This window comes from Mus caroli, chromosome 8, assembly GCF_900094665.2.
Source record: "Mus caroli chromosome 8, CAROLI_EIJ_v1.1, whole genome shotgun sequence".
In the NCBI taxonomy this organism is placed as follows: Eukaryota; Metazoa; Chordata; class Mammalia; order Rodentia; family Muridae; genus Mus; species Mus caroli.
The window spans coordinates 12,529,459-12,543,360 of NC_034577.1; the positions used below are offsets into that span (position 1 = coordinate 12,529,459).

General features: G+C 40.2%; 1 protein-coding gene across 1 annotated transcript in view; it reads right to left on the reverse strand.

Annotated features, from left to right (window-relative positions):
• Nucleotides 1–13,902, reverse strand: part of Csmd1 (CUB and Sushi multiple domains 1) — a 1,596,626-nt gene that overhangs the window by 300,651 nt on the left and 1,282,073 nt on the right. The window contains exons 16-18 of the mRNA XM_029480674.1: nucleotides 12,618–12,756; nucleotides 9,470–9,657; nucleotides 4,401–4,589 (exon numbers count right to left, since the gene is read on the reverse strand). Of these exons, the coding sequence (XP_029336534.1) occupies nucleotides 4,401–4,589; nucleotides 9,470–9,657; nucleotides 12,618–12,756 (516 nt within the window). The remainder of the gene's footprint in view (nucleotides 1–4,400; nucleotides 4,590–9,469; nucleotides 9,658–12,617; nucleotides 12,757–13,902) is intronic.

Genomic DNA, 13,902 nt, shown 5'->3' on the forward strand with positions numbered 1-13,902 from the left:
AAAACTTACTTCTAATTTCCTCGAGGCTGCTACTCTGAGTTTGACATTTGTGTTTCTAATATCTACCCACCATCCAGGACACAGACAGGTTTTATCAAAAAGTCCCTTGGAAAGATGACTAAAATATGCAGAAATAAAAAAGGATACGAGGGTGGGGTAAGATGGGCAGGTTGACATGGTAAGCTCCCACCAATGATCAGTTGGTATTGACCTCTGCTTAGGTCTCAGTCTCCCTGGCAANTCATTGACTGAGGGCTTAAGCCCTGTCTTACTAACACTCTTCATGCTCTCAGGCATACAAAATAAATACTCAAAGAAGTCTCCGACATCCTCAAGATTATAATCTAGTAGTAAAAGCCAAAATCCAATTAAAAATACAGGTAACAAAGTGAGAATTATTCTGCAAGCAAATAATATCAAGTAGCCTTCACATCTCAAAGGCAGTCCAGATGTTTAGTCGAGAAAGTGCTGTTGAGATGGCAAAAAGAAGGCAAGCTGATGTCCCTAACAAAGGTGGATACCCCATAAGGGGGGACATGTTGGTAGGATGTGGGGCTCACTCTTCTTGTACTGCCCAGTGGTATGGGGTCTGACNTCATTATTTTGACCTGTTCTTACCAGCATGATGGTAATGCACGTCTTCCTGCAAAACTCACAGATGCCCCCCACGGATGTTGTTGTTATTGTTTTCCATCATTATCACCTCCTTTCTCCACCCAAGTCAGCTCCAAGATCATGACAAGAGTTGTCTAATATTACACTAAACATTGTAGACTCAGTTTTCATTTCTTGGATCTAAGACATGGGGACTTAACACACTTAGGACTAAGTATCTACCTTCACTGAGGATGGAAGGAGTTGACATATGGGAACTATACTTCAGGCCAGAGTCCTTTTCCATGAGACAAGGTTACAAGAGAGGGAAGAATGAGGTGTCATAAATTATGCTCTCTCTATGTTAGCTACCCTGTAGTAGCCACAGGAGCTGAAGACCCTCAAATCCATACAGCCTCTTCCTTGAGTTATTTCCCTCTACTTACATCATGCCTTTGTTGTCTTCACTCTGTCTTATATTCTCAATGTCATGTCTTATATGTGGTACTTCTGCCAAAGCCCAGNTCAGCTTTCCTGTGTGTATGATGCTACAGAAGGACTCCAGGACCTTATATGTCCTAGACATGTGCTCTACCGACAAGCTACAGAGCTTGCCGTGCTCTTCAGGTTTTAGCTGGTATATTTTGGTCTTTTGATCTAACTGAACTCTGAGATCTTGTACTAGTCTCTTCTTTGAAAAAATTCTATGTGAAACACAAATTCTTGTGCTTCATTTTTTTCTTCCTTTGCTCCTTTTCAGCAATTTGTAGATGTGTGTGTGTGTGTGTGTGAGAGAGAGAGTGTGTATGACGGGTATGATACTAAGTAATCAGAGCTGTATTTCAGTTTCTCTCCCTTGCAGGATGACTTCTGACCTTTCTATGGTTAACAGAAACAACTGACTATGTCTCCTTATTTACTTATTTGTTTATATTGGACTCATATTCCCAAAAGAAATATTGGACAGATGCCCTGCAGATTAAGGAAATGTTAAATTAGGACTGCCCACATTTAGAAGGCAAGAACTTATAAACACAATTCACAATTGTTTCCACTATCAAAGATGAAGAACTTTGGCTGTGGGATGCTAAGGTATTTTCCCTGTGTTCTGTCCATGCCCAGAGACTAGTGTTAAACATCTTGAACTGTGTTTCATACCTCCACTCTCAGCAACTAATATTCACCCTGATCCCCACATTCTCCTATTCTCTTTTACTTCTTTTGCCTTGAATCAAATTATTTCTCCAGAATCAAGTCTCTTCAGGAAGATAGACTTTGAAAGATGCCTCCCAGGCCTCTCATTGCACATTATAAGTTGTATTTTTTTTCATTACTTATTCCTAGTCATTTTCCTTTCTTCACTTGTGGAAGCCAGAGGTCACTATTCAGCACCATTGCTTAGGGAATGGAGACAGAGCTCCATTCACATGTGTGAATTTAAAGCTATGTAGAATGTTATGCTGATGCTAACTGGTAGGGGGCAATGAACATAATTGTTTTGCAATTAAAGGTTTACAGAAAGAATAAACAGTTTGCAAAATATTTAATAACAACATTTCTAAAATGATTGGTGTATTTGTCCTTTACCAAATAGAAAGGAATGCCTCCAATGCTCAATTTATTCCTTTAAAATTGTAGTGTGCTAACAATGGCATTAAAAGGGAACAAACGCAGTGCTTGGAGAAGAGAAAGAAAAGGTTTATTTTTTTTTCAGGTGAGATAAAATATTATAATTCATTCTAATTTATGTTCCCTTGCTAAGTACTATGAATTTTTAGAGGTTTACATTTCCTACTGATGTATGATTTATTGCAATAAAAAAAAAAACTGTGAGATTTAAGAGATTGTGTGAGATTAGAAAGGGCAAGGAGATTCTCAGAGCTCAGTGTAAATAGCCATGACTAAATAAAACTCTCATGCTGAACTCTAAACTCTCTTGAAATGTGAAGATTTATTAATAACCTTTCATTGTAGGCTTTTTAGTCCTGGATAGGTGCTACAATGTGGCATAACAAATCACGTTAGGGATCCCCTTGGATGGATCAGATTTCAAATTAGCATAAATCTCACTTGCAAGACAAAAGACAAAATGTCTAAGTTTAATGCACTNTCATTTTCTCTAGAAAATCCCATTTATAACTGGCCTCTCGTAACATCTCGCTCGGCTAACTACTGATCACAGGGCCATTCTAGTAGAGCTGCGCCCCAGTCCATTTCTAAGTCATTTCCTGTCTATATATTTGTTTTACACAGAACAGGCAGCACTAGTGATTTCTGAGAAGTATCCACCTCTGAATGTCAACTTCAAATGGGTCAAGCAAATCCTTTCACTTGGAAGCACCATTTCATTACCCAGCCAGTCACCTTGACTATGTGGTGACAACATGGTGACTGTTTACTGGTGGACAAGGACACATCAGTCGCCACCCAGTCCCAAATTTCACTGTTCAATTCCTCATAGCCATAATGGAAANGTTTGCAACTCAAACAACATGACCCAGTACCCTGGAGGCTGAGGTAGGAAGGTTGCAGGATGGGTTGGGATGGACTACACAATGAGATTCTGTCTCAGAACAAAACAAGTAACAAAATAAACATGGTGACCTTAGGAGTAGATGACAATGCTATTACATTCTATAGCATCAAAGAACACTACTTTCTACAAAGAACAGCTACTTTCTGCCAATAGTGAACAATGTGTGATTTTCCTGGAGAAGGTCATCATGCCCAGTTGTCCATCCTTTGTGCCCTCCTACTAGGTAGTCCCAGAGATGTGTAAGTAGCCCGCTCTGCAGTTCTGTCCAGAGTCCAGAATTCCCACTGATTCAGTGTGTTTGCCTGCAAAGGCCTTCATCTACCCTGAGTGTTACACTTCTTATCTGCATGCACCATGCAGTGGTTAAGCCAGTATTCTGGTACAAGTTCAAGGATTACTAGTCCTTGACAGTAGTGAAAACACACCTTCCCAAGAGCCTGGTATTTGTATCCATTATTTTGAGAGAACCCAAGTGTTTTTTACTCATATAACATTATAAAAGGGGTACCTAGAGTATGGGAAAAGGAAAGGAAGTTGAGATTACATGTGTATGTAACTCACATTTAAGTATTTATTTTCCAAATACCTATATGCTTTTCTAATAATGTTACAACAGGGCATATTCATGAGTAAAGAGATCCAAGTGATCACAAATAAAGCATTTTCCTAACTTTTAGTGTAAAATTGAGAGAAACAGTGATATACAGTAATCTATAATCTATTTCTAGGAGTGGATAAGAAGAGAAGGAAAGATAAATGATGACACATAGATAATCTAAAAGACTATCTGGGAGCCCATAGGCCCAGCAGAGATATTCTGGAAAAGGTCAGATGTCAGTGGGACAATGTATGTTAGTTCTGAGGAAATTCTGTATGTGGACCAGGGTCCCCTGAGTCGGAAGAGAATGAGACTTGACCATCTGGAGTGTTTAAATAGAGCACAAAGCCTTTTAGGCCTTCTATAAATAAACACTTATAAAAACATATGCATAAGTGGGATCTCTCAGTCTCAATGTTTGACAGTACTGCTGCACAGCAGACCACAANTCTTCAATGTTAATAAAGCTTATCTCAGTTAATAGCACAATACTGATGAGCAACTTCCAAATGCTGTGCTTTAAGAGTACAGTTTCTAAAGGGAATACATTCTCTGGTCACGTTGGATCATGTCAGGTGCAGTGCACAGTGGCCCACATGTTCACATGTCCTCCTGTCTCTACATACGTTTGTTGTACACTAGCTTAACTCTGTCTGCCTGGGCTTCACCTACCATCACAGCTGGGCAAGGCGTGGTTCCACTGGTGGTTCTTCTCACAGATGAGGGGCTCATCATCACTGAGTGTGTACCCAGGGTCACAGCTGAAGGTCACTGTAGACCTGATACCAAAGTTACTGCCATGGCGATGACCATTTACAGGGATGCCTGGGTCCAGACAGGAGTCAGATTCAAGAGTCACACCTGCATGGGCAAAGAGGACACAAGACTGAAAGACTTTTCTGGATAATTGAAAAAAAAACAGTGCTATAACATAAGCTATAATATATTCCTAGATATACACAGACCCAGGGAATCATCTAAGCAAACTCTTCATTACTGAATTGATCGCTTAATANCCAATAGTCATTCACGCGAAAAGCAATGTCTCCAAATACTTGAGCTTGTTTTTCAAATGAAAGACAGTCATATGTTCCTCTTCAGGTCCTAGAGAAATGGTACAACCTTGAATAATTCATCGAAGTCTTTGAATTTTACCTTTGTTCCCCAGAAAAATCAATGGACTGTTAATGGAACANCAAGCTAGGTCTTATCCCTTCTCATCTCTCCTTGATTTTATTGTTTGCATTCCAGTTAGGTTTTGGAAGCTTCACTGCCATGCTCCTATTCCNGACACACACAGGCAAGCACACATATGAAATTCAGTTTACAGCTGCATGAGAATGGGTTTTCTAAAACTATATTGTATAGACTTAACTGTAGAATATAAATATAGAACTACAGTTTTAAAATCTCCATGCCATCTGCCACTCGCCCATGCCACTAGATAAGCTGGTATATAAAAGGAAGTAGGTCACCTCATCATGAGGCTGTCTTTTCTAGAATAATCTATTCAAGAACATGAGAATCAGAGAAGGGAATGTTATTGCAATGTATGTGTAGTTAGAGAAGTGAAAACTCCCTTACAGGTTTCCCCTCTGGCAGTAAGCTCAGANATGGACTGTGATCATAAAATATTCTGGCTTTCAGACTTTCATGGCCTCAACATTGACCGCCTGGATTCTGGGTCTGATCAATTGGACTTTAGTAGAGTGAAGTGACTAGCTGAGTTAGGTTTTCCTTTACGTGATTAAACAAGTGGTTCATAGAACCCAGAGTAACTGTTTAAACAATAATAATGTGTCCCTAGTAGTACAGGAGACTGTGACCCCAAAAGGGGTAGAAGTGGCAGGCNACAGAGAGGCTAGCTGGGGNTAGGACGACAGCGTGTGAGTACTGGGACTTTCCTAAAATTCAGCAGCACCCTGATATCCTGGGTGGATATTTCCTGGGAGTCATTACCATCCTGGATATCCTGGGTGCTTCATTAACCTAGTGATCACCTTGGTTGCTCACGGTGGGAGTTCTCTGAGGGCCAAGACCATCCTGGTTATACACCCTNGACATTTATTTCCTCAGGACTCTGCTGTTATCAGTAGTTTTCTAGCATCAGNACCATTCTGCATACTGCTGTGGGCTCTTAATTGCTGTACCAATTCTTTCCAGCCAACAGCCACACAAGTGGAGAAGGATCTTAGTCACCCCTTCAGTGATTCCTTCAGCCATGCCTGTAGACTCTACCTCCTGGAGAACCTCCTCAGGCCTCTGTATTCTCTGATGGAGTATGCCTGCCATGCTCTGATTTTTTCCAGGCTCACCCCATATGTTTTCCCTGTCACAGGATGGATGGAGTGTTTTCATTCTGAGAGAACTCTTGGAGTTAACAACTGAGCAAATAAATAAACCCAGGGCAGTCTGGGAAATCTGTGAACTTAGAGGTTTGAAGAATGTAGAATTCATAGGCTGTGACTTGAGCATCCCCCAATTAAACCCGGTGTGGATTTTCAGTCACATTCTCAAAAGTTGGAGGTGGCTAGACAGTGATAGGACAAAAAGCAAATTGAAAAGAATTGCATTACTTTTACCAATACTTATTTGCCTTAAATGGTCATTCTAAGTCTTTATAACAAAGGGCCAAGGTTTCCATAGATACAAAGCAGAGCAACACCCACTGCTCTGTGGCAGGTCATGTGAGCAGGACCAGCAATGGTGAGCACCAAACTGCAGAAGTCTTACCCTTGTCTTTATTCCTTTCCCCTTCTCTTCTCTCTCCTTTCCCCCTCCCCTCCCCGTCTCTTCCCTCTTTCTTCTTCTTCTTTCTACCCCTCTTCCTACCCCTCCTAACTCTCTTCTCTTCTCTTCTCTTCTCTTCTCTTCTCTTCTCTTCTCTTCTCTTCTCTTCTCTTCTCTTCTCTTCTCTTCTCTTCTCTTCTCTTCTCTTCTCTTCTCTTCTCTTCTCTTCTCTTCTCTTCTCTTCTCTTCTCTCTTCTTTCTTTCCCTCCCAATCCCTTCCTTTTCCCTTCATCCCCTAACTTTTCTCTCCTTTCCCCATCCTCTTCTCTCCTCTTCTCAATACCCTTCCTCTCCTGTCCTCTTCACTCTCTGTTCTCCCACTCTTCTCTCACCACACACACATCTCCATTTTCTATAGAAACATATTTTACACTCATAACTTAAACAACATGCTCCCACATTGCTGATGCAGAAATGGCCATGGGGTGATGGCTTTCTACAACACAGGGGCATTTATTTTGTGAGGAATATTTACATTGAAATTCATGATTTATAATGAAATCCTATTCCATACAAAATTTGCTTAAAATATAGAAGGACTGTTAAACAAAAGCAAACTAGAATTTTGTGTTATAATTCACTAGAAATACATCTTGAAACACCTAGAAAACCATACTGGATACCCATAGACAGATTAGCTTATGCTGTTTTTTTTTTCTTTTCTTTTCTTTTTCTTTTTTTAAAGACCAATAAACAGTAGTACAGATGTGAGTAGAGAAATATGAAAGCAGTATGTTTCGAATTTGGGGTGTGTGTGTGTATGTGTGTGTGTGTTCACGTGCACATGTACATGGGCATGTATGTGAATGTGTGTGCATGCATGAATGTGTGTGTATGTACATGTATATGTGTATCCCTGTGTGTCCATGCATGTGTGTGTTTTGGTAGGATCACAGTCATGAGTTTTATCCTCAAGTTGCCTAAAGCAAGGCTGGTCCAGGAATTCCCATAAAGCTGGGANGNGGGAAACCACACACTGGACGCACAAAGAGCAGTAAAGTCAGTGTTGCAAGGATGCACTGAGATTGGTGCTGATCAGGCTTGTTGTGTATACACAGGTGCATCCACTGGCAGAGCTGTATCTCAGCCTGGCCTCAACNTCACATCACCAGGAGAAGATGGATCAATGGACAGTTTTTNAGAGGAGTGATGCATTTTGATTTTGTTCCGTTTCTCAGCTGAAACATAGTGCTATTTGCTAAATTTGACCTAAATATGATGCAAACATACTTCTTCTCAGCACATGGCCTTTGTGAAGAGGTGACANTGAGTGTATGCCTTGGTGAGTGAAGGCAGGTGACTTGTTTTTATAGTCATCACTATAAAACTATGTGCGTTGTTCACATTCCCATGTGTTTCAAAGTGAGTCCTGCTTTGTGTCAGCTGTCAGTCACAGATTGGGGCAGCTAAGGTGTCAACATGTACACCTTCCTTCCAAGAAAGTGTCACAAATCAGACACAAAAACATACAAAAGATAAAATATCTTAACTCTTAAATTTTGTTTGTTTGTTATGTGTATGTATAAATATATGTAAATATATTGTGTGTGTGTAGATATTTGACATACATATGAGATACACAAAGAGTCCAAGAGTGTAGTATGTCAGATACTCTGTAGCTTGAGTTACTGACAGCTGTGAACAGTCAGGTGTGGGGCTGGGAACTGAACTCCAGTTCTTTGCAAGAGCAAGAAGTGCTCTTAACCACTGAGCCATCTCCTCAGATGGCACACCACATGTGTAGGTATTGATGTGTGTATGAGTGCAAGTATGAATGTATGTATATATACACACATACATATGTAGCACAACTAAGTTTTAATTAATTAATTGGCAATCATTTGGGTTCCAAAGTTAGAACTTATTATCATTCATTTTTAATGGAAAATATTCCTAACCATACATGTCCAAGTGTCCGTATATATAAAATGCAGGGAAATGCATTTAGAAAGCCTCTGCATCTGAGTAGCAGAGGTTCTGGGCAGGGAATCAATGGTGGAGGAGGAGAGGAGGCAGGAATAGGTTAAAGAGGATGCAAATATTCCATTTGTGCATTTATAGAATGGTATGTATGTGTAATATATAGCTATCCCTGGAAGGTAAACAATTTGTTTTTGATTATATTAACAGCCATAAATCTCATGCCCCACACAGCCATTGCTCCACTGGGGCTGCAGCTAGTTCCTGCCAGCCTTCCTCTTCACTCAGATTTCCTGTGAAGGACTTTCAGTGGGGTCTGAGTATTAGTTGACTCTTGTTAAGAACCCATTCCTATGAGGCAGCCCTCTGGTAAATACCCAAAATATATTTATATAACTATAGCTATAACATGATACTTTCACAGCTTCAGAAGCTGAAATACAAAGCCAAGCTGGGAAGAAAACAGCCTGGTCTGCTGAGCACACTGGATCTACCATGGCCTACTGACAGTTAAGTGTTCACAGCAATTACTTGGCATTCACTAAGCACAGCTGGGGTTTAATTCCTTGCAACCTCTGATCTAATGTTCGCCACCCTGGAAAACCCATTTGCATGAACTCACAGACCAGATAGTTTTCTGCACAGCACCCTGGCAATGGATGCCACTCATCACTCATGAAACTGCTTCAAGAAAACACCCTGTATTACTTCTAGTCCACCTGTATCTTTTCTAATATATAATAATAATATATATAATATTATAGTAGAATATATTAATAAATTGTGTACTAACACACTACAATTCATCATTTAATGATTATATCATTTTACTTTGTAATAGGCAATCAATATCATTAGGGAAAGGAACCTAAGGCAATCTCCCACATTCCAGAACATTCTGTAGGAGACAGTTGAAAGTCAGATTGTCCTTGTAATCAACCTATTTGTCTTAACATTTGAAGGCAAGCACATGTACCCCATCACCTGGGGGTATTGTGTCCTGCCCTGGATGCCAGCCACAATTCACTTACTCTCATAGTGGATGAGGAAGCCAACACTAGCCCGGCTGCTATCAGTGGTAAACAGCAGGTACATGTAGTTGCCTGTGCTGATGAGGAACTGTGGTGCCTGAGTGCCGTGGTACTCTCCTATTAGTGGGGATGAGCTGGTTGGCCCATCCCGTACTTCCAGGGTATCATAATTGACTTCCGTCTGGAACCTAGGAAAAAGCCATGCAGAGTCATGTCAACTTCCACACCTGTTCAACTGTGTCACATCTAATAAAAACTTCAAGTGAATAAGGTGATTGGAATATATGTATATATTTTTCTGTTTGCAGGAATCACATTGCAAACCCTCTACCATATCTACTTTCTATCTGTAAAACATCAAGCTATAAAAAAAGGTCATGATTCCGACAGAAACAAAAATATTGCAAACTACGTAAGTTTTCTTATACTGATAGATAATACAGGACAGCTAAATGGATAATGGCCAGATGTTATGTGAATGAGAAATAATAAACAGATTATGTGCATATATGTTTTATGTACATTATATATAATAAATATGATTTAGGTAACTAGATGATAGATACATAGATGACAGGTAGATAATAAGTGACAGGTGATGGATAGACATAGAATTGACAGGTAGGTGGCAAATTAAGAGAGGCTGGGGATGTACTAATACAATATAACCTTCAGTAATGAAACAAGGTCTGAGTATGCATTTTGCGCTAATTTTACAATCCTCTTTTTAATATACTATAGACATCATGAAGTCAACATACTGAGGAGGAATGCTCCCTTTAGGAACGAAGGACTTCACAGCATATGATATTTAAATATTTAAAAACCACACTGTGCTTTTTTTATTCACACCAGCCCTTGAGGGACCANNGCTGAGCAAGCTGCTACTTCACAAACTCAATGATGCCATAACGATTTGGGAAAGCCAGAACAGCTTCCAGATAGTGTTTAACTCTGCTTGTACTTCCAGTGAATCCAGCCTGCAATTATATTTATATAAAGCTGAGGCACCCAGATCCCCTTGGTGCAATGATGGCACCATTCTGGGCATGGAGATAATTTCTTAAATAGACCCATCTCATCCTCCAAGAGCTAACTTGGTTTCTAAGCGACTCTTTTGGCTCTGAGGGAATATCTCAGCATTGCCTGATTCTGACTCACTCGGTAACTGAGCCAAATGTGTCTCTGAAGCTGGGCTACCATTCCCATGCTGGGCTCAGACTATTGCTAGGAAGAGAAGGGAGCCAGGGAACTAGCTCAGTTTATTTGCACATCTCCACAGCAGCAAAAGGATGCTGAGCCTCATTTAACAACACTGCCCTGTTCATCATCAATGTGGATGTTCCTCTGCAAAGGCAGAATAATGTTATGTTTTCTGAGCAAACAAGGCTGCTACACTGAGCTCTATTCTTCCATACAGAGAAATTCAAACAGTGTGTCTTAGATGGCTGGACTAGAACAGCACCTGAGGCTGGTAGACTCAGGCCTGGTGGTGACTGCTTTGAGTTTATTACTTTTAACACCTGCTCTAAAGATGCTGTGATACAGCAGATATTTGAGTTCAAATTCCAGAGGTCTACATGGGCATGGAGTTTTACATTTGGAACTTGAATATTAATTAAAAAAAACTCTTTCAAGTCATCTTTAGCTAGGGCATCAAGGGCTGCTAAAAACACACTGAAAACTATAGACTTTCATTGCTTATCATGACTTGGCAACCTGGCATTTTTATATGGCCAAGCCATTTGTGGAGAATCCAAACCTTATTTCCACAGACTTAATATCAGCTATGAAGCAAGAATAAACTAAAACAGTGTCATGAAGTCCAGCTTTGAAGAGCAAAGCACTGGCTGCAACTAGGTTTAATAGCTACATTTTCAAGGACTATTATCCACTCAAATAGAATTACCACAATAGTACACCAAAAACAATCCTGAAAATATCACACTAAAAAAATTTTAACACAAATTTTCCTTCAAGCAACTGAAACTTGATGGTCAGATGAGACCATGAAATTAATACTTTTATTAAATGATATAAATCTTACCCGTGACTGGGATCACAAGGTGTTTAAATTCAGTTTTCCCCCAATAACTGAAGTGTAAGAATTTATAGGAAATCAAATTTCACATATTGAACACTTACTGTTATTTTTAATGATTAAGNCTACTTGCAGGGTGACTCACCAATAGACATAAACCATTATCCCTTTTAGGAAGGATTATCCTACTAAAAAGTAGGGTCATCCAACAGAGGTGTGGATAATTATGAATAAAAATCTAATTAGTAATGATAGCTCAGCTACCTCTTTAAGACTTTGTATTTCTGATATTTTGAATTGTTGGAAAACAAAGAAAAAAAGTTTCACATCTTGAGACAAATATTAGGAGTATTACAACTTGGAGCATATATTGTCAAGTCCCTCAAGACACTGAACCTGCTAAGCAAAGATGCCTCTTTAGCTTTCAAGTATAGGGTTTTTGCTCAATATACACATATCCACCCTGTACATTCACACACACACACACATACACACACACACACACACACACACACACACACACACACATTTTTTTTCAAACATGAAATCCATTTCAATGTTGAGCACCTCATGCTGGAGTCCAATCAGTGTCCTCACTTTTGCAGATTAAAAATACGTGTTGAAACTGCTAAGCCCTACAACTGTGTCCCAGTTATAGTAATCCACGGACATGGGGGGAGGGGCTTTCATCTACTACAGTAACTCTGCTGCTGGCTCTGCAACATTTTGCTGACTCCAGGTGCTAGCAGCCTGCCCAGAACTGGAGATGTCTTTTCTGTGTTCATGGAGGATGAAGAAGGGTCCATCAGAGTGAGGAGCGGATTCCACATTGCAAGCTCCCAATTCCAAATCCCAAATCCAGTCTCTAGGCGAGACCAGGAGAATGACCATCCGGGTTGCTTCTCCATGGGCAGCCCAGATCTGAGACGTCATTGTGCCCACTGGATAGCAGGACTATGAGAAGAGCATGGGCATATTCTCATGCCCTGGTCTTTGTTCCATGATCTTTCTTGGGGACTGAAGGGTGTTCATGCTTTAAGCTCTGTTTACTTAATAAAGGACGTATAGCTGTGACTGTGGGCACAAAAGCAATGGTTTTGATCTCACCTGTCGAATGTTATTTTGATGGAATGCCCTGGTTTTGCTTCAATGACCCATTCGCAGTTTAAAGAATCTTTGTAGTATCCCGGCCATCCTGGAGGTAATATGACCCCACTGGAAGCTGTCAGGTGCCCACCACATGGAGCTGGAAGAGGACATAGACATCAGTAAAGAAAAAAGTCAAATCTAGGAAGGCACAGCACAGCAGCCTCTCACTAGGGGTGGACATTGTATGGTTATTGGTGGAAATCAATGTTGACATCAAACAAAACTCATTCCTCGGGAAGCCATGAGGGCTGAAGNCAACAGGTATATCCCACCTTTTTGCTTGGCTTTTTTTCCTCTCAGTATGGCTTTCTACTATAATACCTTGGATATTTGTAAGGTATCCNTGTTAAATGAGTTGCAGGGGTGATATTTTCCAATCACCTTCACTCTGCTGAGGTGCAGACAACCATCATCCACATCCCACACAAGTATCTGCACATCTACTTTGAAACCGTCTCAAGTCTAAAGTGGAACATTCTGAGATGCTGTGTGACTGTACAGATTCATGCCAAGGTGTGCTCATTGTTATAATTACTTGCAGAGGACATATAAGTGTGAGTGAATGTTACAAATCACAACCAGTGNTGTCTAAGTCATTAAGCCTGTGTTGGTTCTTTTGAGGACTTTTGTGACAAAATGACCTGTTATGTAGAAAAGGGCATTTGGGAAATGCAAGTTAAGATTAGAAATCCTTATGGTCTGAAAGAGTGCCTAGATAATATTTTCTTGGGTAATTTGTTTACATATCCTACTTTTTGGGATTCTTATTGTTAGTGTATATTTTTTTTGTGGGAAAAGTCATCAATTTCCTAAGGACTTTAAANTTTATTATTTAGCTTTATTTTTTATTTTATCATCCCAGAGTTCATGTTTTTATATACAAATATTTCTCCCACACCACCTGGGAGTTTCTCCAATGCCCCTGAGTCACAGTGAAGGGTGCAGGGGAGAGGCGGAAATAATGTACAGAGAAGACTGCTTAGACACTACATGGTTTACAAGTGTCATGTCTGGGGATGTGCCCGAATGCTCTGGGTAAGAACCTATCTGTCTGAAGTCATGTTGTTACTACAGTAACTTTCCTCTCTTGTGAACCTGCCACTGTTATTTCCCCTGTCCAGAATTCCTTTATTAGAATTGCTGGGGCCTCTTTTGGGTGATACACACAAGGATCTCCCTCATGCTAACCCTGAATTACTTTTCGTGTTGATTTTTTATTAGCTTAACCCTCGTATTGTTTTTT